This window comes from Empidonax traillii, unplaced genomic scaffold (assembly GCF_003031625.1).
Source record: "Empidonax traillii isolate 1590-97213 ecotype Southwest subspecies unplaced genomic scaffold, ASM303162v1 scaffold1347:size381947, whole genome shotgun sequence".
NCBI classification, from domain to species: Eukaryota; Metazoa; Chordata; class Aves; order Passeriformes; family Tyrannidae; genus Empidonax; species Empidonax traillii.
In genome coordinates, this window is record NW_020956540.1 from 254,222 (window position 1) to 281,054 (window position 26,833).

Here is a 26,833-nt window from a genome sequence, read left to right on the forward strand (position 1 = left end):
CCTCACAGCCCCCTTACCTGGGCCAGACTCAAAGCACTGGCTTTGAAGAGATTTCCCGGTTTACAGAATCAGAGCACAAAGCTGTAGCTTCAGGTTGGAAATGTATCCTGCTTAATCAACCTCATACTAAATCTTCCTGGATTTTGTTGGAAGGACTGAGTTAAAACACTGGCTATGAATGAATCAGCTGGTTTATGCAGCAATAAATAAAGTCAGAGTGAACAAATGCAATTAATGAAAAACAGTATTAACAGGCTTGTACATTCTTATTGAAGCATAGATGTAATAACATTTTTGGTCTTAGGTTAGTTAAAAACAATATGGAACCCTGCCTCAAAGGTAACATCGACAAATTATTATTATTATTACTTTTAAAGCATTCTTCCATTGGCAAAATTAATAGGTCCCTGAAAATGAAATTATGTAATAGACATAAATGGCTCCTACTCCTCATAGTCAGGGGCTAATCCTGCTCCCACCAATGCCTACAGAGGTGGGATCATGCAGATCAGTGCAACATAAGATGAAAATGCTTGCTGTTACAATAAAAGCAATCTTTTCAAGCATAGTCTACATTTAGTCTTTTAAATCTCCAATATGTGTTTAAAAGCTTAAAAAAGTGTAGTTATTTGTATAGTAAGACTATATTAAAAGGTATGGGGTTCATCTGCACATCTTGGTGTCCACTTGGTGTGGAACACCTGCTTTGGAGTTTCTTAACGATTAGCCATCTTTATCGGAGAAGGAAAGAGCAACACAGAAACACCAAGAACTGAGACGAAATGCTTTAAAAAAAAAAAAAAAAGATTTACAGCTTAATAACTTACCGGTCTGATTTCAGACACCTCAGTAGACACAGCGTTATCTTGTACTGAGAATGAACAGTTACTTGGAATGCTGCAGATAATGAGGTTCTCTAGTGACAGAGATACCATTAATTAAGGCAACAGGTAAGTTTTCAACACCTTGTACTAACAGTCACAATTCTGCAGCTAAACGTAAATGGCCTTCAAAATGTCTGTCTGTCTCAAATGCATTTCTATATATTTTATTTGGTGAAACTGATTCACTCCTTGTTATTTCTAAATGTACTATAACCTTCCTTAGTTCTTTTAATTCTTCCTACATCTATTTTTATATAGCTTCTCATAGCACACACAAACACAAAACATATTTGAGAACAGGCATTTGTTATCACACAAATTACTCCTGGTAGCTCTGTTATAACAGCAAACACAGCTTATGTAGCAGTGACACACTAAGAAACAAGTGACAGATTCACTTAAGGTCCAACTGATGCAAGTGATTTTCACTGAGTTATATACAAAATAATTAATTTATACATATACATATATATAGATAGAATATAGATAAATATATACATACTGTACAAGTTTTATTTACAATTAAAATATGCTTCTTAGAAGCCTTTAAATACCAGAGTTATGTGACACACAAGTAATAGCAATAATCTGTTTTTAAGGTAATAAAAGCTCTCTGAAGAAATGTTTAGTTCAATAATCAAAATTAATACAGAGGCGATATGGGGACAGGGGGAAGGCGAAGTCTATAGAATAAAAGAACTTTCCTATAAAATTCCTGTTTCACCTTTTCATAGACCCAGGTCTGATCAGATTTCCGCATGTAAGTAAGAATTTTGCTTTCAGTATTCCTGTTTCCTGCCAGACCCTGATTTATGTTCACATGCTCCCAGGAACACTTCCTCAGATTTTTGTTTCTGGTCCCTCAGCAATTAGAGGTTGAAACGAGTTTCTGATCCTGGCAACTTCTGCTGCGCACAGATGTCCAAAGCCTTTGTTGTACCACTCTGGGGAATGTCCTCTGAAGAAATGGGAAGAAAATGGTTGAGAAACTTAAATACTCAAGAAATACGCCCCACAGAAATGGGCTTGCCACACTTCCTGCTCCCCACTCACACGGTGGTAGTGGAGACTTCAAATACTTGTCATTGTAAGCATGCTCCCTTGCAGTAGTCAGATAAGCAGATTTTATTTCTAAGATCACTTCATAACAAGAGTAGGTACTAAGTGGAGAAAAAACTGCAGGAAGACTCCAAAGCAGCAAAGCTACTCTGACCATGCCCTCTGATCCCGACATCTCCCTTCCCTAAGCTTGAGGGTTTTGTCCTACTGAATGGATATCTATTTTTTGTAGGTGGGATACTTACTTTAGGTCAATCCTGCAGAGATGGGTCAGCCTGGCTTTTCCTGAGCCACACGGCTCTATCAAGTATTGAGAGTCTATCACGATGGCTCTCACAGCTCCCATAAGAGGAGCCTCTTCGTGCTCCACAGAGATGGCAACCAGCATGCACATCCCCTTCGGTAAATCTGTCCTCCATGTCCTGCAGGAACATATTCAAGATGGAATCACTTTAGCAATGAAACTTTTGGGCATCCGAGTAAGAACCAGAATTACAGTTACAGTTTGCTTGTCTGCCTATCCTGTTGCTTGCAATGCCAATGGACTTGTCCTAGGAATTCACGTTCCCCAGTTGGTAGTCTGACTATGATGTGGAATGGGCACCCATCTACATTGCTACAGGCTCCAGGTGGAGAACTTTTGCTTCTCCACAGGAACGTTTTGTAACCACTGTGCATTACAGGGCACGATAGAGCCCTTTGCAGACAGACAAAAGTTTTGGAAAGGAGATACAATGAGGACAAACTGTCCAGCAGAGGCTGAAACTGTGCACTGCCCCCATGCATACCTACAGAACAAGAAATGCAGTATAGTAGAGCAGAAATCCTCACCACTATGCACACTGACTTCTGAAACTCCCAGGATACATTTTAAGAACATCTAAATTAAAGAAAAAATGCCCTTTCATTTTCCCCTCTCTTAGGTTTCTAGCCTCTCTTTACATGCTGCAGAAGTTTTCCACCAGGGTCAGGAGGCCTAGACTTTAATACTTAAATCTTTTTTTCTTGTTCTGTAAGCATTCTCTACATATTCTGGTGTCTCACATCTTTCTTGTCTGCCTTGAATCTCAGAGGATAGGTCTATGTTCCTTGCTATACTGTGGGAAGAAATGAGAAATTCCCACTGTGCTGGGTAACATATGGCATCTTGCCATGGACTGTCTGAGAGAGGGATTATGCTTCCTTGGGAAGTATTGTGTTTTTGCAGGTAAGCTGCTTTCATGGACTGTTGAAATTTGGACTTCAGGAGATAATTTTAACATTCTGCATTTTTCTTACATGAAACTGAGCTGTTATTCAAGACACTGCAGGAAGATACTGGCCAGAAGGTTTTGTATGTGGCTGTGCATTAATAAAATTGATGAGTTATCTTGGCAGATGAACCACATGGGGAGTAGGAAATCACACCTGAGATCTACTGTGAAAAGTGATGAACCATCTCCTGTGAGTGCTTGCACAGTGCTTAGATGTGCCCATATAATTTTGGTAACTACATGGCACTGAGTTGGGCCATTTGTGAAGTGGAAAGTTTTGTATCCTTGAGATTGCAGAAGACTTATGATTCCTATTCCCAGTTTCATGGAGTTAGGCCAGTTTCAGTAGTTCTCTACATATCGTACAGTAGTAAAACCAGCCATGGCACCTAACTCACCAAAATGCCGTGACACTTAATGAACATTCAACATTTGTGGGTTCTTGAATGAAAAGCATTGCCTGTGCAGGGCAGCTGAGTGCTGTGTTAGATTCCAGGCATATGAAACATCTCCCCTCTCCTCTTACCATTAGAGTCTTCTCTAGGGAGCCTAATCCCCTTGTTATGACTGTCAAATTGAAAAAAAAAAAAGGAAGAGAACAACTAAGTTGATCCTTTCAGGGCCAAAAGTTTGATTGAGAATGAGAAAATTGCCGTCTGTTAAAATATATTTATTTCTGTCCCCAGAGGTGTATTATAATTTCACTGTTCACTTCCCACCAATCATAAGGTATCAAATTGACTGCGATATCACTGGCTAACCTTGCTCTAGACTTAATCATATAAATCAAAAGAGATAAACAACAGAATCTGACAGATCTGCCTGAAGGCTGTTTTCAGCCCTTAAAAACCCACCAGGATTCATTTTTATGATATGTATTTCAGTCCTCTGGGGTCATTCTGCCTGGGTTAGTGAAAAGAATGACAATTTGATGGCAAGATTTTTCTTTAACTGATGTGACTGCACAGCAGGTCCTTAAAGAACATAAACCACCATGAAACCTAATAGTGAACTAAGTGGCAAATAAGAGGACCAAATTACGGTCATCAAAACTTCCCTGCCGCTTCCAGAAAATCTTCTTGGTGCCATGCAGAGGGGCAAATTTATCACTGGCTAAAGTTAATAATATTATATGAGAAAATTATTTATAAAATAAAGAGAGATATGGAATTATAAAAAGTATAGAATATATAATTAATTATAAAGTAATTAATCTATCCCAGTATACTGTGAGGAGGCAAATTAAATAGAGTAATGGGAGCATTGGTGTCTTAACATTATGAAGAACTTGCAAAAAACATTTCTGAAATCTTCCCCTAGGATGTCTAATAATTCTTCTCTTATACCAACAATATCTGCATGTTATCATTCTCTAAGAGACTACTAAAGTTCATAAAAGGGATGTACTTTTGTAATTATATTTTATTGGGTTCATCTTTTTCCTTCAATCTTTGTTCCCTCTAATACAATTCTGACTCACTAGACTACTTCCTTTGTCAAAACTGCTTTGTACTTCTCTGGCACATCATTTCAGTCAAAGAAAGCAGAGACCAAGAACAGTAATGCACAAAATCATCCTCAGATAAATAACTGTAGGACTGACCCTGTAAGTGAAATATGCCAGCAGCTCCACAATAGCTCCTAGCAAGCAAAGGCCAGGATTTCAAAGGCAGAAGGTGCAAAAGAAGATTTTTTTTGACTCTTCAGTACAGGCACATAGACAATGGCAGAACTGGGATTGAATGTGGAATATTGATACACAGTTATACATTTATTTCAGAGATGTCATCCCCTTAAAGGCAGAATAAATATATGTCTACTGACTCTGTTCATTTTCACACTAGGATTTTTATGGATCAGCATTTTTTGGTATACAAAGACTCCAACTGAAAATCTAAGATAACAAGTTATACAGACACTATATAAACAGACTTAGCTTAAAAGCACCGCTATCTTCTGTACTAAACATTTGGCTCTTAAACATCAAACGTTCCCCAGAGAACAGCAAAAGCAGTGTAAAAGACAATTGGGTTCTATTTGCACTGTTTTGACAACAAACAAAGCTAAGAGAGAACAGCAGCTATTATCAGACATCTGTTCTAAGGAAGAAATGATATTTATGGCCTCAGGAATATGTGCTGCTCAAATTACATCAGAGAAAAGGTCAGCATGCTCTAGGTGTATGATTCTAATTCAGTTTGAGAAATCAACACTGCTGCCAAGCAGTAGAGTTCTCAGAGCACAATTATACAGATGCAAAGGCTAAGTCCAGATCTTCCCTGATGCGCTGCAGGAAGCAAAGGTACCAGAGAACCACATGTAGCTTACCTTAGAACGACAAAGTCTCGGACAGGATGAGGAGCCATGCTGTTCAAAACATACTGATAAACTTCTGTCTGCTTGTCCAGGGTCTCGACCACCTTCCACTGCAAGAAGTCCTCATCCCAGAGGTGACGTTCTCTCAGTACTCGGTTCAGGACAACTGATGGGGGGGCTTCAACTTCAACTGAGGCTTTCCAAAGCCTTAATGGGTTCCCATCCCCAACCTGGAGTAAAGTAACCAAGAACACAAACACCCATGATTTATATGCTTATGTTCAGCTGATGATAACTGAAGACAATACATGTGTCTGACTTCAGCTTCAGAACATTTATATTTCCCTTGCTAATCACCAATATTATTGCTGTTGCTGCTGCTGTACTGCATATGAAAACATATACACTCTAGTCCTAATTGGAAAACTGCTCTCACAACAGTATATATCTGGACTAGTTCCCATAGTGCCAGAGAAGTTCTGTATTTACTTCTGCTGTAACAGACACTTTTTCAGTCCCAAGCACCCTAAGTATAATGAAGATTATGTGTGTGCAGAAGAAAAAAAAAGTGAGAGACAAATCCTGGGCTGAAAGAAAGCAACTACCTGGGACTGAGGGTCCATTAACCCTCCTGGTTAATTGGTGGAAGAGCAGAACATATGTTGATTCAGTTATGTGTTGGGTACATAGATGTTTGCTCCTCAAAATAGTTGCAATGGAGGTTGGGAAAATGCCTTTCCATGAGCACAGACTGCCTGCTAACTTTTCCTTGCTCACAGATCCTGTTTCATGAAACACTTCCACGCATGCAATAAGGAGAGCAGAAAGTGCTGGGCTATGCACCAGCTGAATGTTCTAGATTCTACACATACAGCTTTTCTGCATGGTCTTAGGGGTCATATTTTAGGCAGTAAACAAGTTAACTGTAATCACTGGATCTTGCAAGCTCTGCTTTTCTAACCCCTCCCTACCCTAGCATACTCACATACCATTGTCAGTGCTTCAGAAACCTTTAGTACCTCCCACAGACCCAGGATTGTTTCCCCAGAAACTCACCTTAAATTATTTCATGCTGCTATAACTCTTTCTCCCCAAATCTCTCAGTTCCCCAGTTACCCAACCCTCGAGATGCAGAGACTCCCAATCCCCTCTGTAGTCTCACATGCCCTCCCTTCTTCCACATCCTGCCCCCACCTGAGCCCCGTTGTCCCTCCCTGGAGAGGTCACTCACAGAAGCTGGCTACAAACCAGAATGACTGCAGTTTCTTTGCCCTGACAGAGGAGTTGCACTTTCCCAAATTGGGGTAATGCTGCCTCCTACCCCCTCACCATCTAAATCCCACATCTATCCTGGTGCCCTTCCCCTACCTAACTAGTATAATCCACTCCTAATCCATCCCCTCCTCTCACTAGCTGCTTCTGGTTTGGAGACCTCTGTTTTGCTACTGCATTTCCACCACCCCTGTACTCCCCTGTCTGTGGGGGAACCCACAGCACCCTCCTCCTGGCTGCAGTAGTCTGGCTTTCCCTGCAGAAGTGATGGAGCCTGGAACAAATTCAGAAATTTTAATAAAAGCTGCACTATCAAAAATCCACCAATATCAAGGGCAAGAGGATTCGGGATAAAACTGGCCATATGGCTGGTCTGGCTAATAAAGCACTGGGCAGCCTGAAAAGGTTTCATAATATCTATGTTCTGGCTGTGTTCTCCAAACTGTTGGCAAACATGAGGAGCTAGTTAGAAACTTCGCATGTCCTCCAGTTAAAGAGCTTACTCAGGCAATGTTTTCTGTTGTTTAATGTTCCAGCTAACCCTGCGTTGTTTGCTGTTTCACTTATTTATCTGTTTTGGAGACCTTAGCTTGCTTTATGTGCCTTTTCCTGGAATCTCATGTTTGAATCACTATTATTTTACACTTTTAATTGATTTGAGTAATCCTTAAAAAAAAATAAGTGTGCCTTGCCAGAAAGAAGGGTATGTATTTAGCTACGCAACATGTCAGGGTGTCCCCTAGCTTGGCTGTAATTTGGTTAGGTTTCTTTACTGCTTCTTACACATCTCCCCAGTTTACCTTTTTGTAGGCGAGCTCTGTGTTCTCTATACTGGAACATGCGACCCATCCTTTGAATTTCTCTTTTGCTTCTTTCTGGAGATTCTGCATGAGATTTTCCAGGTACATCTGATAGTTCCCTCCTTCCTCATCCACTTGTTTCCCAAGCTCATCCAGGGTGGGAGAATGTACTTCTGCATCAACATAGGAGTTTCGGGATTGTGTGACCATCTCATGTGGGACCTGTGCCACAGAAGGGAGGGAAAATACACAGGGAAGACCTCCTGCTGAGAACTTTTCCTTAAAGCAGTGTGTTTCTAGGTTGATGGACCATTCAGCATCCAATTAAAATGAGCCTATGATCTGTAAAAGGTACACCTATTTCTGTCTTTATGCAAGATGAAAAATCAAAGTAGTCTAATGAAACAGTCCATGGCTCAGAACAGCACTACTAATGCAGAACTATATTAGACTGATAAACTGGATGTCAACACACCTCTGTTTCTCATTTATACCTCAGAAACACTGCCTTATGCTTTTGGGGAGGAGAGATATGAGCATTTTCTCTCTTCCAGCTGCAGTGTGATTTTAACTTCATTGCATGACACACAGAAATAAAGTGCACGAACTCTTTCAGATGAATAAGTTTTAATTGAGGTGTTAAAGGCATTGTAATAAACTGAAATTTTAAACCAAAAAAATTTTAATTTAAATTAGACTGAAATTTCATAATCCAGTTATTTGGGTTGAAAACTGTCACAGAATAATTACCCTGCATCTTTTGAATACTAGAAGGGAACAACCATCTTTTTAATACTAGAAGGGAACAGCTATAAAGAAATGAGATACATAAACTTTAGATGAAGTAAGTTTACAAATAAGTGAGGTACCATCAATCTCTGAGCTAATGTGAGATGGAAAATGTAAGCATAAACAAAAATACTTCAAAGGATGCTGCATTATGTGGCCATGAATAATGCCTTCTGAGTCTCTCACTCACCTCAAAAAGTTTGTTGCATTCCATTATCATGTGAGCAAGTCCCTGAGTAGCTGCCAGGTTTTCACTGAGGTCCTTCTGATCTGGCTTCCCTGTTGCATATTTTTTCTGTATTACTCTGTAATTGAATTCAGTATCTCAGGTAAAAAGAGCTGAACTTTTTAATATGAAAGCAATCAGCAGGAAGATGTTCTGAACACCAGAGAGGAAAACCTATCCTTAGTTTTTATTTATCACAAAGTCTGCTCAGACTGTTGGGCCTTTTTTAAAGGAAAAACATTTACCTAAAATATTGTTGAACCAAAGGTAAAAGCAGGAAAGATTATGCATATCCTGCATTATGTGTTGCACATTTTGAAATGAATTTTTAACAGACATGGTGTAAAGTTACTGCTTTAAGCACTTGCTCAGACACTGGTTATACATGTACATGAGCAAGAATCTCAGTGTACTCTGAACCAGAGGGATGAAAAAAAAATCAGGAGGGTCCGCTAATGTTTAACCGGGTCTATGCCCTGTTTAGTCTACACTCACCATGTTACACACCATTAAAATGTGGCCTGAAATAAACTTGGCTGCCCAAATGGCAGAATGTAGCTAGAAAACTGAAAGTGAAAAAACACTCACTGAAAATCTACATATTAAAATCCTTTAAAACATGGTCAGCCTTTGACTTCAACCACTGCAAAATCAAGCCCTTTCCCTTCACAGAAGTCAACATTAGTCACGTAAAACTCACTAGTGCCCCACTGAAAATTTCACATGGAAAGCAGGCACTGCATATTCTCAACAGACAGCCAGAAATGCCTTCTGGGCTTGTGAAAACAAGTGTGCTTCTGGCTCTGCAGCATGGGTTTTCCCCTCTCACTGAAGCCATGCCTTGTTTAATGTGTGCTGGAAAGCAGATGCTTTGGAAAGTTTTGTCCTGCATACCACTGAAAGCATTGCTCTGTATTAGGGATACGACTGTTTATCATGGCTAGGCTTTGCGAACGAAGATTTGAAACGACTGTTTATAGTGTTGAGAAGAAATGTACCTTGGTGAGCTTTCTTTCTTCACTATATTGAGATGGAAGAGAGAGGGGGCCAGACAAACAGCTATGTTCATGGGAGTCATCTGATTCTCCTCCACGGAGGTGACATCACTCAGGAAGCACAGCAGAGTCTGCAGAACCTCCCGATTCTCATCGGACATCAGCATGATAGCAGCCTGCACCGCCTGCAGCCGCTGCTCCTTGGGCACGTCTGAGGAAAAGCAAGTCACGTTCAGAGGGGTCAGTTGCAGCATCAGATAAGGAGCCAGAAAGATAGTTAGCACAGACATTCACAGTCCCCATGAATGTTCAAAAAACATGTAGGTGTGGTGCTTAGGAACATATTTTAGTGGTGGACCTGGCAGTGTTAGGTTAATCGTTGGCCTTGATGCTCTTTGAGGTCTTTTCCAACTTTAATGATTCTGTGATTCTATGATAACGGCTTTGTGAAGGGGCAGCTGACAGGGGAGGAAAGACTAGCTGGCTTATGGAGAGCTGTGGTTTTTGCTCCTCCATCAAGCACAGCTTGGCACACTACAGTATGACATTTCTCTATTTGAAGGCTTTTCCCAAAAGAGATTGAACTTCATTTAGAATTTATGAAGGGAGATCAGTTTAACTGGTATTTTTCAGGTTTCTTTTCTCCCCTGGGAAGACAGTTTGAAAGTCTTGGTGAAGCTTCAGGAAAACACTTACATCTGTGTCCTAAACAGTAAATAAGTTTAATGAAAGAAGTAATGGATATGCTGAAATAGCACCTCAGACAGATTCATTTCTAAAACAACCATAAGTTTTCTCAGTTTGGACTTCAAGCCCTCCTCTGGGAATTATATATGCCCTATATAATTGAAGAGAAGAAAAACAAAAGCAGAATTAGAGAAACCAGCCAGCTTTTAATATTTGACTGGTACAAGCACTTTACTTTAAAAGCTTTCAGACACAAATGACAAAATGAACACAGCCTAATGCTTCTGAAGTTTCTAGAAGCAGCAAGGCCAGGTCTTTCTGAGAAGTCAGAGAAGCCTTTGCTAAATTGATGCAACACGTCTTTTCTTCCCACATTGCACCCTGGTAATCCCTGCCTCCCTCTTTATTGTTATGCTGATGGGTCTGGTACATAAAGAAGACTAGCCAGCTCTTCAAGTCACAGGTAAACGTTAGGCAACTAAGAGTTTTAGGGAAATGGAAAAAGTTCATTAATGCTATGCCAAGGAAGACTACTAAACTAATCATCTCATCCCCAATCCTCTATGTTACAGCAACTCAAGCCATTCTGGATATATGAAAAATATCTTCAGTGAGTTCCAGAAAATCAGAAATCCCCTGCCAATACACTAAGAGAGGAAAAATCCTTCCTAACTTCACATTAACAATTTATTGAACAGAACGAAGGGTAAGAAAAACTCCCAGCTACAGATTAATTTAATTGCAGACATTATGAAATACAATTGGTATCCCAGCTATTTCCAACATTTTTCTTCTTGTGAAAAGAGTTTTGTCAGTACTGTCTAAAACAGAAAAATGCATTTGTTGTTGGTCACATGGAAAAATCCCCCCCTGCTACTCATTCTTAATCCAAGGATTGTTCTCCAATGTCCACAGAGACCATCTTTTCCTGTTCCTACCTTGGTTTAAATGGACTCATCCTCAAGTCGTAGTGAAATCCTCTGAATTATTAGAGCAGTTCAAGAAAATCTTTCCAAGCACCTTTTTCCCCCTCTGACTAGTGTAAAGAAGAATTCTTCAGACTTCCCACTGCAGTACTACACAGGCATTATAGAATCAGCTCATGACTCTTCATACACTTTTTGTTGGCTGGTATCAATATTTCACCATTCAGCCTCATAGCTATTGTGAATTCTAACACCAGGCTCCCGTCTTGGAAAAGGGAGTCCTTCTGGCAACAGACCCACTTATGCTGGTGACATTGGGATCTGCTGTGTCTCTCTTCCATTGGCGAGAGGGCAGTTTACTTGCAGTCTCTTCTGTGCCAAGGCAGGACATTACCAGTTTTCATCAAGCAATAGTTTAAAAGTGATTTGTTTCCAAGGACATGTAGTCCTTGTAGTGGATAATCTTTTTGGCCACTTCACTATGGAAACGATTGTGACTGCCATTTTATTACCAGCCAGAATTCCTGTTGCTTTTCTGAATGAGCTTATTAATGTGTGTGGAGGCAGACAAGACCTGCGACTTGTGAGCAGGAAAGAAGAGGGGGAAATGATGGTCCAGGGTGAGGCACCAACTGCTTCAGTTCACTTGTGTCCCACGACATCACGTATGGCCAAATCCACTAAATTTATTTGCAGTGCTGTCTCTCTCATACAGAATCATAGCACTCTTTACCAGCTACAGACAGTGGGATGGTAAATACATTAGTGACTATGCGCCACAGACAGATTTTTACAGTAAAGGGAAGGAACGGAAGTAACTGAGATTCTTAAGCACTGGGATTATACAGTGTTTTAAAATGTCTTTCTATTGTTTTGGCAGCTGAAATGTCTGCAAGTGAAAAGACTAGACACACTTCTCTTTAGTGCTTCCAATTATTTGGCTTAGGCTGGCTGGGTAGGGTTTTCTGCATCTGCCAGACAACTGGCTGACTGGCCTTTGTAGTGGACATTGTCAGGAAAAAACTCCTAATTCCTCTGGCTTTTCAGTGTTTCCCTCATTGTTTATTTCTCCCTCAGTCTAGAGAAGAGTTACACAGTCATTTCCTGTTCTACAGGGATTTTCATCATTCTGATGCATTTGAGTCTCAGATTCTGCTCAAGATTGCTTGTGGTGGAATGAAAAGAAGAAATCCTCTAGTTTCTTTCTTTCTCTAAGAGTTCTTTACATAGAGCTGATGATCTACATGAAAGCAGCTTGTTTTTTGCATATACATTTTACTGACTGTAATGAAAAAGCAAATAATCAAAAGTCACAGCAAAGAAGGGGACTGCACAAACACAGGTTCTCATGTTCAAGTACCACTTCTCCATACCTGGAAGACTCACTTCTACTGAAATATCTGCATGAAATGTGCCCACATTTTTTAAGAAATCTGACAAAAATGTGGGTTTTCACACTTTTTATGTCCAAAGCAGCCTGTCCTTCTGGGTTCTTTCTGATTATGAGGCTGATATTTTCAAATCTTCTTAATATTGGAAGGTTGTCTTTTCATAAAATTTGACGCTGAAACCTTTAGGTAGTTCTAAAAATCTCTTACTGACAGATTTTGATGGCAGAGATGTTCTTTTATATATCTCAAAGATCAGCAGAAAGAATCCCACTCAGTGTTAACATACCAAAATTATTTACAGTATATTACTATATAATATATTGCATTTTCTAATTGTTTATAATAATAGAAATACGTCAACTTACATTGATAGATGTGCAGAAAAGTCTCTCCTAGTTTACTTGTGAGGAGAGGTTCCGGCAAGTCTCTGAAGAATTGCTTTACCATGTCTGCCACATCGTACGCTGACTGGTCTTCATAGCTGACGTTTTCTGGGGAGCTCTCATTCATCTGACGCAGGGCCTGGATTCGGGATTTCACTCCAGATTTTCGAAACAGACCCACCTAAAAAAGTGAAAAAGAAAATGCTACTCCACAAATATTTATTTATTTATATATTTATATAAATCTATTACGGGGGGCTTTGATTATGACCAAAGCTTGGGTTGCTTATTTTACTCTAGGCAAAACCAAAGAAAACTTGCAAATGTGATGGTGATGACTTGCCCCCAACTCTGGCAGGCAAGCACATGCTCTCACAGCAGGATTGTAAGGGTTAATAAAGCTGCTGCTCTCTGTCCCATCCAAATGGGAGAGTTCAGAGTGCACGATTTCCCTGCTGCCTGAAGAGTTTAAGCAAGATGCTCAGCTGATATAAATCAGCCTGGCTTGCTTGGCTTGGGTGACTGTCTATTGATTTACTCCAGCTGAGAATCTGGTTTCTCATGTTTATTTGGGTATATATTTTGAAGACTAACAAGAAAATATTATGTTTAGCTAAGTAATAAATGCTGTGGCAAAAGATTAGTACATCCTGGTAAAGCTTTAAAATCAAGACCAAATCTATTTTACCCCCTTCCTGCTTTCCCCTTCCTACTCTGCTTCCAAGAGTTCTCCCAAATCCCACTGAAAAGCCCAGTTTGAAAGTGAGGGCCACAGAGGGATTACTTGTGCAATGTCACTAAGATACATTTTTATCCTGTTTGCTTTCTATTTGAAAGGAAGTGGTAATTCTTCAAATGATGCCTTCAAGGCAGTGCTGCCCTTTCTTGTCCTTCTCACCAGCGGAATTCCCCAAGGGTGAATTCCTGAGCCTAAACCACATAATTTATTCCCAAGTCAGTTTGCAGTGTTTCATTTGGGAAGTGTTAGCACTGTTTCCCTTCAGTTTTGCAGGAAAAAAGGTGAAATATGGAGAAAGACCTATGGAAAAAGCACATTTCAGGTCTGGAGTTATACACTCCTGTTCCTCTGTGACAGCTGTCTTGCTGGTGATTGGTGCAGCTTCCTGCATGGCATAGTTAATCAACAAACGTGCACAGGCAAGGAAATAATGCCTTCTGGCCTTCTCCCCCTTACTTCCAATAAGAAGCAGCACAGAGTTGACCCTCCTCTCCCTAGAACACCTCATGCTCTACTGTATGGTATTTAGGACTTTTGTTAACTCACATGTAAATGACACTAATTACACAAATCACAGACTCCGCAGCTCTGTGAGGGGTATATTTATTTATATGGAGACGAACTGCTACACCAGACTGGCTGAGAGGAAGATCTTCTGTGTGTTCTTATTGATGAATTTAGTATCGCTTGTGAGTTAAATTTATGTATCGGAAGCAGAGAACTGGAATGTGCCCTCTGTACTGTATTTATGATCACAAGTGAAGTTCCACTCCTGTTTCTGACAAGAGAATACAAGAAAGAGCATCCAGCATTTTGATCTATTTTTCCCTTACACTTTCCCTTCTTCTTTTTAAATCCCTTTTCCTCTTAGAAATGTGTGCTGAAGATACAGAAGAACACTTGCTAATTCTGTCCAAAAAATAAAGTTTTGGCCTGTGGTAGATAAATGTGAGAGCAGACGTTCAGTTATCTGCTTTTGAAGGAAAGTGTCCTTGCTGGTATAAAGAACATTTAAAAACTTCCAGCTAAGTCTGATTTGAGAGGTCAGATGTCAGATCTCACCCATACAGTCTCCCGTTGCACATCATTCTGCTACTCTTGGTCTCTGGTTTTGTCTAATGATATTCATCCAAACTCCTATTTCCCTTTTTCATGGAAAAAAATAATAATTAATCAAAAAAGGACAGTTCTTCACTTGGTAGAAAAAGGTGTTTTAGGCTCTGTTCTGCAATATTACAGACACATTCTGTAAATAAAATGGGACTAATCCAGAGGTTGGTCTGGCCCAATCTCTTTACTATCGTCATGCTTTGGATCATCTACGATGCAAGTAGCCATATGGTGCATGACAGAAACAAAGACAGTTGAAAAAGGCAAAGCAGTTTCTGTTTCACAACCTGAAACTGAATAACATACCCTACAAATAATGGCGAAGCCTCTTATACCATTTTACGTGTTTCAGTGGCAGGAGGCAAACCTTACAATGATTTAGAGCAACCTCAACTTTACCAAGCATATGCAAGTAGAAGCTCTGAAGCCTGTTCAGGACTCTAGACCACCTTCTGCAGTGCACAGAAGAGACATATAAGCAGGATGCTGGGGGAGACTGGAGGCTGCTCAGATCTCTCTCTAGGTATTAGGAGACTTTGAATTAAATGGGAACAAATGGAATAACTGTAAAGATGAGAAGCTGAATGCCTGGAGGGTTTTGGCCTAGAAAGGTTTTTGGTGAAAACGTATTTTAAATGGTCCTTTTTTAAATGGTACTTTTCCTCCTTCTTTTTCCACTGAATATTTTCCCAATTTCACCCTGAGTGGAAACTCAAGCTGAGTTGAAATGGCACTTCACGTACCTCTGATGCTTCCCAGCAAGTAAACCCTGCCTCTCGAAACAGATATTTGTCTCAGACTTCCCACTCCTTTTGACTACCTCAAATCTCTCAAGAGCTTTTTCTTTCTCTTTAGTATTACACTCCCTTTTACATTCTCCCTCATTTATCCACCTTTTTCTCTTTCTTCCTATTGCTCTGCTTCTTAGTTGCCAAACTCTATTCTTACATCTCCTGTTCCTTTTACTTGGGCCAGCATCCTCCTCCAATCTCATCACTGATTCCAGGCTTGCTGCATCACTTTTCTTCCTACACTCAGTGCACAAACCCAGATGACCACTGTGGCAACCAGGCATGTTACTTGTTGAATATATTGTTTCTACTTGCCTCTATTTATCTTTCCCCTCCATCCCCTATTAATACATTTCTGACAAGTTATTTGTCCCACCCCTTGGCTCCCATACTACATATGGTTGGCAGAATTCACCTCCCATCACCTTTGACATCTTGGAGTTGGATGTCAGCGTTTGACCATCACAGAATCTCTTTACAGAGAGAAATGATAGGAAGGACATGTGTTATTCCCACTGGCTGCAAAGGGAAGTGGTTGTGATTCCCAGCAATGCATTTACTTTTTAGATTTCAGTTTTGGAAAAGATGACTGTCACCCAACAAAACAACCTGAACAGCAACAGAATGGTGATCAGAAAATGCAAAGATTCAGAACAGACTATTACTACCCTTTTCATATGCTCAGACCTAGAAAAGCAGCAAAGTCTGCAGAGTAAAATACTGGTTGCTCCTTTTGAACTTACAACTATCTAAAAGCAGTTGTGGAAGAGGTCATATGACATGAGGTCAATAACAGGAGAGAACTGAACATAATCAGCAAGGGGGTTTCTCTCAGTCCTATGTTCCTAAAAATACATATCTGCATCCTTAGGGGAAGAACAGTAAAAATATGACTAGTATGTCCCTGTTGTATAGCTAAAGAGAATAAAAAAAATCTGAAACACTTTGAGCATGAGGGTGTCCCAGCTGGCTTGTTGTAGCTAAGAACGCTATAAAAGGCAATGTACCATAATGGCTTTGGCATTGAACCCCTGCTGACCTAAGTATCTGGATATATCTGACTCTGTCAACAGAATACTTGGAATATTTTGCTGAGTTTGCTCTCTATTCTTGGACTTTCTTTCTTTGCTAAGTAAATAAAACCTTTTGTACCATGTCTTGTGAAATGGTGAATGCAGTTAACCCTCACTGGCAACAGCCAAACATAAGCAGAACAAATAGAGGTAGAGGCTGGGAGTCCTGATCTCTTTCCGGGTCTGATTCAATAGACATGAAGATCCCACATCATTCTTTGAAGTAGACTATGGTATACAAATCATTAGGACTGCTGTAGCTGCAAGAATTCAACAGATTAGCTGGATACAAATCTCAAAACGGCAAACCGCTGGTATTGGCACCAAATATCAAATCACCAGAGATTTGGGCCCAACATGAGATATAAAAATCTTATAATAATCCTGGTACTAAGTACAAAAAGGCTCACCATTACTTGCTTAAAGTGGCTTTACAGAAAAAATCAATCAAGTCATGGAGTGCAGTTCATACCTGATCTAGACAGTTGCTCCGTAAGTAGCGTAGTGCTTGTTGTATGCTCTGGGGAAGAGGTTGTCCTGTTCTCTGGACATGAACTATCAGAGGTACACCAAAGACATTCTTGTCCTTGTAGTCAGGGACTTTCATCCTCTTCATGAACTTTGGCACAGACCTGAAAATTAACATGAACAGGTTGCATGAAAATATCAGGGTATTTACACAGTCTCTCCAAACACTACTGACAGAAATTGGTCTGGGGCCTTTTCTATAAAGGTGGTGAAATAATGCTTAATGCACAATGCACGGACACTTTACAATCTGTATAACTGATGAATTTGTCAGCTTGAATAACTGGATGGCCTCTAAGACATAGCATAAAAATCTGTTGTAACAAAAAACTTTTACTATGCAGCTGCCATCCAGCTGAAGCCAACATGGCTTAAAGCATTCTTTAGGGACTCCTAGGAACAGCACAGCAAACCGTAGTGGAGAGGGTATCTGACAGAAAAGGAGGTTCAGTTCTTTAATAGGCTGAGTGACTATACTACCAGTTACATGATTCAGTATTTATATTGACTAACAATTTGCAATAATAAATGATACTGGGGAGTCCCTTTGTGTCAGATTCATCCCTTGCGTTATATGATTTATTTTAGTCGAGTAACTTAAGTGAAACTGGTGAGCTTGCTTTCCTCAAAAAATGCTGATGAAAACAAGAACAAACTGAGTGCTCTTTGTGGGAGACATGACTGCCATGGAATTAAAATAAAAAGGATGAATATGACCTGAATGCGACTAAGATTTTTCTCATCTGTGTGGGGAGGAGTTAAAATTCAGATTAAATTACCTACTGAAGATGTACAGCGTATTACTTTACAGCTATTTACAGTCTACTCTTATAAATTCTTAGTGAATGATTATAAAAACTGAAGAAATATTTCTCAGCATGAAAACCTGGTACAAACAGCAGAATCTGTATTCTAGTCTGCTAGTTGGTTAAGGTGAGATTCATTTCAGCACAGATGTTGTCAGTTAACCATAGGGAGCTGCACCAATGGAGAACAGCAAAATGGGGTTTAATCTTACTGAATTTTAGTTCTCTAATGGAAATTTAGAAAGAGTTAATAGTCTGGACTACCTCTATACACACTCTAGAGAAAGACACCTCTTGAGGGTGACTGAAACCCTCAGCCTTGGATATAATGAGCTGCTTTGGAGTTGCTTGTCTTTTTCCTCTGACCACAAACAGCTGGCCCAACTTTCTCAGATTACATTTATGACAGATTAGACTTTTAACTTTTCATAATAGCTGATGTTAGTGAGGCGAATCTCACGTAGTCCTTTGTATCTATTTTTCCATTTCTAAAAGAAAACTTGTCTTATCTAGCTCAGAGACGAATTTAGTGGGATTTTGGTGAGGTGCTTTGAACATGAAAATCACAATGTAAATGTCAAGTCATACTATATTTGGACTCAGTGACTGGCTGTATTAGGGAGTTTCTGTTACCCTTTTGATTATTTCTCAGATATTAATAAACTCTATGCTCATTTCCATTTCTGGTATACCTCTGTCTGTGGAGCCCACCAGGGTCTGTATACCATTAAACATGCAGGTTTCTGTAGCCAGTTGCTATAGAAGGAGCCGCATTCCCAGCATTCACATCCAACTGCCCTTCCCTCCTCTCCCTGAGTGACCAGGTAGCTGTTACAGCTGTCAGGGTTGCAATCTTCCTCTAACACAGGTCCTAGACTAAAGCTTGCATCTTTTGATCTGTAGTGAAAAGTGCCACAACTGTTCTAACCCTTCTTTTAAAGCACAAACAAACCAATATCAAATACATGAAGTATCAAGAGCAGCTGTTTCTTTTCAAATAACAAAATGAATTCTGGAAATAAGACTTACTATAAACTTCTCCTACTTTTAAATCACTCTCTCCTACTCCTGTTTATTTTTCTGGAACTGAAGTGTTGTTAGAAAGGCCAGGGTTGTGTCTCTGTTGGAGCACAGGAATGAAGTTAGATTTCCAGGATCTATTTCTGACTTTGCCAATGAGTCATTAGGCAGCAAAGGATTAAAAGGGACAGTTTCAAATCCTACAGTTGCCCCTTCTAATTGCATTTACTTACTATTAAATGGAATTAGGAGATACTATTTTCTTCTACAAATGGCTCTTTTTCCAGTTATCAATGGTACTCACCAGGTCCAACCATGTTTGTTTGACATGGAGTACTTTTCCATGATGGCAGTAAGACGAAGCAAAGAGAATTTTTGCAGAAGATTCATTTGGGCTGCTGACTGATTGCTGATGTGAAGTGATGCAATAGAGTGGCTCAGGCGATGAGAGATTTGGAAACTATGCCATCGTAATCGCCTTTAGCAGAAGAAACAACAGAAAAGTCAGACAATGGCTTTAACTGGGCAGAAAAGATGGTATACTGTGAGAGAGGGCTGGGCAATATATAAAACATACATAAAAATACACACATATATTATGGCTTTTGGTGTGCCAACCGAAATAATATGTACCTTGGAGATAAATAAAACAATTTGCTCAACCTCTTTAATTTTGGAAATGCCCAAGTTTTGTTTTTTTAAAGCTAGATTCATAAGTGGGTGTGGAGTCCCGTTCACGTACTCGGGGAAGCAATGCTGCCTGCTATGCCCTTTATTAGCCCACACACTTTCAACAGGATGTGGGAGATCCAGATTCATATGTTCTCTATCTGACTCAGAACTGGGATTTGATGCCTAGTCCCACACATCCCAGGGGACCAAGCTGACCACCAAGGTATTTGGAGAGGAGGTTCTCCAAATATCTCTGTTATTAAATACTGAAGGATTTTTTTTAAAAAAGATTGAACCTCGTATCTCCTTAGCAAGAGCTGTAACCGCCAAGATATGGAGCCACTCACACTGTCTTTTTACTCCAATGCACTTTCTATATATAATGTATTCATCAGGGAAAAAAATTCATTTTCTTGTTTTGCTGAACATGAGTTCCAGCTCAAATCCTAAAAACTTTGGCACTGCTCATTTACTCAGTAGTTTCCCAGAGTTCACTTGCTTGTGATGGAGGTGAGCAAGCACAGGCTGCAGTAAACCACAGCATGGCAGAATCCTCTGTGAGGATTTGACAAGGCTGACTGCAGATCAGAAAATACCAGTATATTCTCCCTGTTTTTGCACATACAAAGCCACCCTACTCGCAACAGTATGGATCCATGAAGGCCTTTACCCAGGACTGGGCTTCCCTGGCTCAACAGGAACTCATTTCCCTGACTTAAAACAGGTCTGCAAACTATTAACAAAATCCCACTTTTCACTTTTATTAACAAGTCATTTTCATACCATAATTTCATCCCTGAAAGATAAAGGGCAAGGTAGGGAAGTTCTCTTTGAACACAGAGGGACACATTTTAAAGTAGAGCAGTGCATTAAAAAGTGCATAGGGAACGATGCATAAAGATGTGGGTGCATAACTTAGAATACAAATTGAAAATAGATCCTACAAAGTACAGATGGTCCTACTATGTAATCAAGAGATAAAAAAATGCCTTAGTTAAAATATTTTATTAAACCAATTCTGCACTCATTCCACAAAAGAATCTCCATAGCAGGATGTCCCTTCTCCTGAAGTTCCACTTTTACCTGGGAATTCCCCATCCCCATACAGGCTGTATACAACTGTAATGGTGCCCTCCACACTCTGACTCCCAGGCTGAGCGCCTCTGCTTCATTATATCGTATTTCATAGTCTATGGATTTGTGTACAAAATTTTACTACTTACCGGCTTGGCCTCGTGAGCGATGCTCCCACTCCCGAGTCTCTCCTGTCCCTAACATTAGTGGCTTCGGATTCATTCAGGGATGTTCCATCTCTGTCCATGTCACTTGGTGTGGTCCGGCCATCAGAGACAGAGTTTCCTTCAAAATCAAGAGTGATCTGTGTAGGCGACTGGAATGGCAATGATGGAGATTCCCTGACTGACACATTGTCAACTGGCAGACCGGGCAACACGTTCTTTGACCATCCATCTACCACCTCCTGAAGTCCATTGACATGTTGCAAAATGTCATCTAGACGAGGAAAAAGGACATCTTTCTCTAAGTCCAGGAGATCCCCAGTACTAGCATACAAGTGGGAACCTGGCACATTGTCATAAATACTAATTCTGCTCTCTTTAGGACAGCAAGCCATCAGTCCGGACTCTTTTGGAGTAGAGCAGTTCTGCTTTCCCAAAGAGATGCTGCCTGTCCTCCAGTTTACACTGTTACTGTTGTCTGTAGGTGACAGGCTTTCAATAGAAAGTGCCTTTGGGAAGGTCCCTGGTTTGTGATCCTTTGGAATATGCACAACCAAGTTCTCTTGGGAATGAAATTCATTTTTGAGGTTTTGGTCCACAACTTGCCGTAAGGCTGTTCCTGCCAGAACATCCAAGTCCTCCAGGTACATCCCACCTCTCTTGTTTGCTTCATGACATTTGCGTTCCTTCAAACATGGTGTGCTCACCCCACTGCTGCTGTTTTCAGACTGACTGCTCTCACTGCTGGATTTGACAGAGAAGGAAAGTCCTCTCTTGACTGAGTCTTGTCCTAAGTTGTGGAGATCGCCATTGACTATCTGTACACAGTGCATGTCTTTCAAGGATTTTGGCTCAAACTGGAGAACTGGTCCACTTATCTCTAAAGGACCTGTTCTTCCTGAGCCTTTTAGTTTTCCATGCATGCCTTTTGCTTTTAGTGTTTCCATGCGCTTTAGAAAGGTTTTTGCTCTGGTTTGTGTTGGTTTTTCATTCTTCAGATTATCCTTGGGGAACAGGGTGGTGTTTATTGCAGTGGAGTCCTGCAGCAGTGTGCTTTCCACATCGTGATGGCTAGAGCAGTCGCAGGTCTCCCTGGCAGCGCTGCTGAGGCCGGATTGACTCCTGTTGTCACTTCCCCCACTGCTCTCGCTGTGAATAGATGAGACCTCAGGTTCACTCAGATCCGTAAGGACGCTCTCACTGCTTGTTGTATTTTTCATTTTAATGTCCCCAGAAGATCCATGTCTGTCTGATCGGTGAAGCAAAGCATCAATGTCGTCCACCCGAGACCATCGTTTGCTGGTTCTCTGGAAAGTCCATTTATTACTGATTGCACAGAGATCTTCTTCATCTGAATCTTCACTCTGGAAAAAAGCAAGTGGCACATATTAAAAGGAGGTGCTTTAACTTGTTATTTGAATTGATGTCATTGCGGTGGTCCATGTGAGCAACCGATGGCAAAGTCTCTCTGCATCCAGTTTATGAAAGACTGGTCATCAGTCCTTTTGGAAGACCCTTTTTCACTTGATTGTAAAGACTGTGAACATCTTAAGAAGAAAGGAATAAAAGCCTGTTCCATGCTAGGAGTCCCACTGATACCTCTTGGCTTCTGTGGATTGTTTGTGCCCTGAATTGTGTAGGACCGATGCCCATAGTGACTCTGCAGAAAAAAAATGTTTTGAAAGGTCCAAGTAGAGAGATCCTGACTGCAGGGATGATGTGAAGATACAGTAAGGACGAGGAAATAGGTGGGTACTAAAGCAATGTGAGCTATTTAAAAAACCAAGACAGCAAATATATGGTGCTGCATGTAGTTTTGCAGTGAGAACTAAATAAACATCTATAAACTTCACAAACCAGATACATGTAACAAGATTTATGTTTCAGGAACATATCTACAGATAATAGCTGCAATGCTTAAAGAACTATAAAAAAAATAATATTTGGCAGTATTGCTTAGGGTGGGTCTGAGCGCAGGCAAAGGAAGGCAGATAACGCAGCCGTGGGCATGTGGGCAGGAGGTAAAGCCAGGCTCAGGCCTGGATGGGGCAGCGTCTACAGCTGAGGTGAGCTTTCCTACAGTGGCAACCACTGCTTTCACAGCCTTGGTGCCATCAGAGGTACCCCAAACCTGGCCTGAAGCCTGCCACAATGTCTCTGGCTTCCTCCAACCTCTCCTGAGGCAGCAGCAGCCCCATAGCTTTTCCTGGTCTCATCCCTCAGCCTGGAGCACACGGATCTGTGCTTATGTTTAGGCAGCTCCAGGAGCTACTCCACAATGCAGAGAACATGCGCCTCAGGAAGAAATTTGAATAAAAATCTCTCCCCATGATATTTTTCTCATCTGTTTGCTCAAACAAAAAATATACATCTTCAGCATGAAGCACACAGTCAGTGTTGAACTTTTGTGTTCTTTAAGGATGAAAAGCTCACAACTGCTAATGAGTATCCTTCCCCTGACTTTGAACTGGGTTTATACTGCATTATTCTTGTACATATGTTTTAAAGCAGAACAAACTAACTAACTTCACCTACCTGACATCCAAACAGCTCTTCACATTCTTGGAAGCAGTATGAAGGCAGTAAAATATGACAGGCTGTCAGACTAAAATGAGGTGCTAAACCAGAAAGACTATTTTGGGACTGGAAAAATTCTCATTTTAAAAGTCTAATATTAGAAGTATTTTTATATGAAGTTTCAGTGGTAAAGTTATCTCCGATCTCTGACTAGATCTCTTTTGGCCTCTCTGATTGAAAAATGTAAACCAAATTTTACAAGAACGCCCAAAACCTTAAATAATGTGAAACCTCAAAAGCTGCAGATTGGGATCAGTAGTGTGGCAGGTCTCACTGATGCCATAAGCTTTTGCCAGTTTATCACTTCAAGTCAGTCAGATGTTTTAGATCATGTCCAAACCATAAAATAAAATACAGCTATGGAATTTTGGGTTTAGTCATTCCTTTTTCATCTGTTAACACTGAGGTGTGCAGTGCTCCTGCAGCTGATGTTAGTTCACAGGAATTAACACAGATCTTAGTTCTGTGGCTAGTTAGACAGAAAAATTAAGCAACTAGCGGAGTATGAGGAAAAGGGCTAGAAAAGGCTAATACTGCTTTGGCCATTTTGTCTGCAGGGAAGAAATCAGAGAATTCTACCTTTGTTTTCGCTCCACAGCTCTCTGTATGCATATACAGACCAAAGACTGCACAGCCTCAGGCCCTTAAAAATCCATTTATTGTGGTCTTAGTAGTGCCACAAAGTGGATATTTTAAAAACCACAAAGGCATGTACTTTTAAATACTTAGTAGTGGTAATTATATCTACAAAGCATACCACTGCTGGAGCGTTGATGGCACCAGCCAATAGGATCAAAATATTTTTTTTTAATTTGTTTTACATCCCAATAAGCCAAAAGGACCTTAAAGAAGATTCTTGGCTGACACAAATCCCTGTAGCTGCACTGACATTATGGTATGAACTGACAGGATTTAGCCTGTATTTTCCTACAAGCTGGAGCTGATTAAACTAGCCTAAGAGGTAGAGCCATTGCAAGAAACACCAAGAAGAGAGCACAGAGCAGGAGACAGAAATAAACATAAATTCAGTGGTAAATATACTTTAAATCAAAAGTTTTGAGGGTAGTTTTTTTTTTTTCTTTTGAGAAAGCAGAGACAAACAGAAATGGATACTGGTAGTAAACAAGTTTTGCCTCTAACCACAACAAAGACAGGATTACATTCTGCTCAAGAACCACTTAGAAAATACAGAGGATTTTTGGTGTTAAAATTTGCAGCTCAGTTAAATAAAGGTTTAGTTTTGGGGCTTTTTAACTGGTAAAGAAACATGTTTGTATTTCATCAGAAGCAAAATGAGACAAATATGAAATGAAATATCTGGATGCCGAAATACTGTCATGGTGACTCACTACACATTCAGCTGCACTGTGAGTCCTGTGACATAATGTGCTTTTCTTTTGATGGAATCAGTAGAAATTCTGGAAGCCACGAACATCCTGAATGACCCACTGTTCTTGTCAGATATCTGAATGCCCTGACAAATGAAACCGTCCAAAACAAAAAAAGTTGAGAGCACTTAGCCAAACCACACGTCACCAGCTATGGGGATAGTGGATCAAGAGAAGGTCTGAAAGCAATGATTCATCTGACACAGGCAGAGTAGACATTTTGGAGCAGTGACTGTATACTTCTACTGACCAAGGGTGAAATCAAGTGCACAGCTTTGGAGCATATTCAAAAGTCCAGTTACTACTATTATGTTTGGGAAGATGAGAAGCATCAAGTTTCTTTAGGAGCAACTGGTAATATTTGCCAAAGAGAAAGAGGTTTTGATTCGCAGATTTGTCACAGTTGATTTAAAATAGTACAGCTTTTTGATTAAGGGTGTACTTGCCTGAGATACAGAGGGATGCTAACAAAAGGCAAAAAGTGGGTTTATTTGCGGTGGAATTCTGCCACATCTTTCCAGCTGGGGGCAGGAATTCTCATAAATCGACAGCTGCAGAAGGCAGTTAATCCAAAGGCTAATCTCTGTCTGTCCAAATTGCTTATGGACATATTTGCAACACATACATGAGGATTTCTGTATGCATCTCAATGAAGCCAAGGGGAAGACAGCAGCCCACAGTGGGAATGGTTTGGGTGGGAGAGTGGGCAAGCGGGGAACATTCATGCTGTGCTGGCTTTCACAGTAACCTTGCCTGGCAGCTTGCTTTGCCATATTTTGATGAATCACTCAAGCAGCTGTGCTAGTCCTGTGCAAACCTGTTATGCTGAAGCTCCAAAGCAAGCTGATTTTGCATTTCATTGTTCAGATCACCATAGAGACTATTAAGAAAGGCAGTTTCTACAGCAAAAGATTTATTTGGTTCAGTGTTCAATTTCAGACCCAATGTCTGGCTTTTACACTTGCATTTACATTTCCTCCTGTCAGCAGGCTCTCCTTCCTCCTTTCACCCACACTCTCTTCTACTTTCAGTTACTCTGTATTTGTGGACTTAAGTCTCCTTCAACCCCTCTTTCTCCCGATTTTTCTGTGCTCTGCTTCTCTGTGGCCTTGTGCAGGTATGGACCCAACTAGCTTCTGTCCCCCTGAAAGAGTTCCAAGTACAGTAATCTCACTTCCATCATAAATCAATAGTCATCTGCAAGGAGCACAGCGGAGGGCTTCAATCCATTCTGAACAGGGAGCAGCGGCAGCAAAAAATTAATAAAAAACAAAGGTAACAAAAAAATCCTCAATTTTGAACATAACACAGTCAAATACAGAAGCAAGCAAGCAAGCATAAAAACCTCACACCAAATCTAAAACACTTGTTAAAGAGAAAAAAGGACAGGAATGTAAACAAATTTTCCAGGGGACAGTGAGTGTTCACCTGAATATGTTACTATTTTGTAATTCTGTCTCTTGTGCAGCTCCAGTACCTGTGTTTGAACATAACTACACGAGTTAGTGAATGCAAACCAGACACCTTTCCAAGCAGGTCAACACACAATTGAGCTAGTTTTTCCTGAAGGACCTCAGCCTCTTTCTGTAGGATCTGCCTGCCCAAGAAATAAAGTTTTTGTGTGGTCAGGGAATTTTACTATCCCTTTCTAAGGTATGATGGAGGTGTGCTGGCACTTACCAAAGACAAGAAAAACCCCCTGATGCAGCTAAGAGAAGAAGTCCCTGCAGCTCCAGTGAATGGACAAAATACATGTTGAAGAGGCTAGTACACAGAGGAACAAATGGACATATACCAAAGGCAGCATATCTGGATATTAAAACCATTTTCTGTTCAAGTTGCCTCAAAGACTGAGTAGAGTATGATTGGACTGAATTTGCAAAGACACCAAAAATACAGCTCTCAGAGGA

The 26,833-nt window shown here is 40.4% G+C and overlaps 1 protein-coding gene across 2 annotated transcripts in view; it reads right to left on the minus strand.

The window, feature by feature from the left end:
- STARD13 (StAR related lipid transfer domain containing 13) overlaps nucleotides 1-26,833 on the minus strand; it is a 117,197-nt gene that overhangs the window by 2,062 nt on the left and 88,302 nt on the right. For both annotated transcript variants that reach the window (XM_027906731.1, XM_027906732.1), the window contains exons 5-14: nucleotides 20,944-22,322; nucleotides 19,353-19,526; nucleotides 17,167-17,326; nucleotides 12,964-13,162; nucleotides 9,598-9,805; nucleotides 8,564-8,678; nucleotides 7,585-7,806; nucleotides 5,525-5,742; nucleotides 2,189-2,365; nucleotides 18-1,842 (exon numbers count right to left, since the gene is read on the minus strand). In XM_027906731.1, the coding sequence (XP_027762532.1) occupies nucleotides 1,725-1,842; nucleotides 2,189-2,365; nucleotides 5,525-5,742; nucleotides 7,585-7,806; nucleotides 8,564-8,678; nucleotides 9,598-9,805; nucleotides 12,964-13,162; nucleotides 17,167-17,326; nucleotides 19,353-19,526; nucleotides 20,944-22,322 (2,970 nt within the window). In that variant the 3' untranslated portion in view covers nucleotides 18-1,724. The remainder of the gene's footprint in view (nucleotides 1-17; nucleotides 1,843-2,188; nucleotides 2,366-5,524; nucleotides 5,743-7,584; nucleotides 7,807-8,563; nucleotides 8,679-9,597; nucleotides 9,806-12,963; nucleotides 13,163-17,166; nucleotides 17,327-19,352; nucleotides 19,527-20,943; nucleotides 22,323-26,833) is intronic.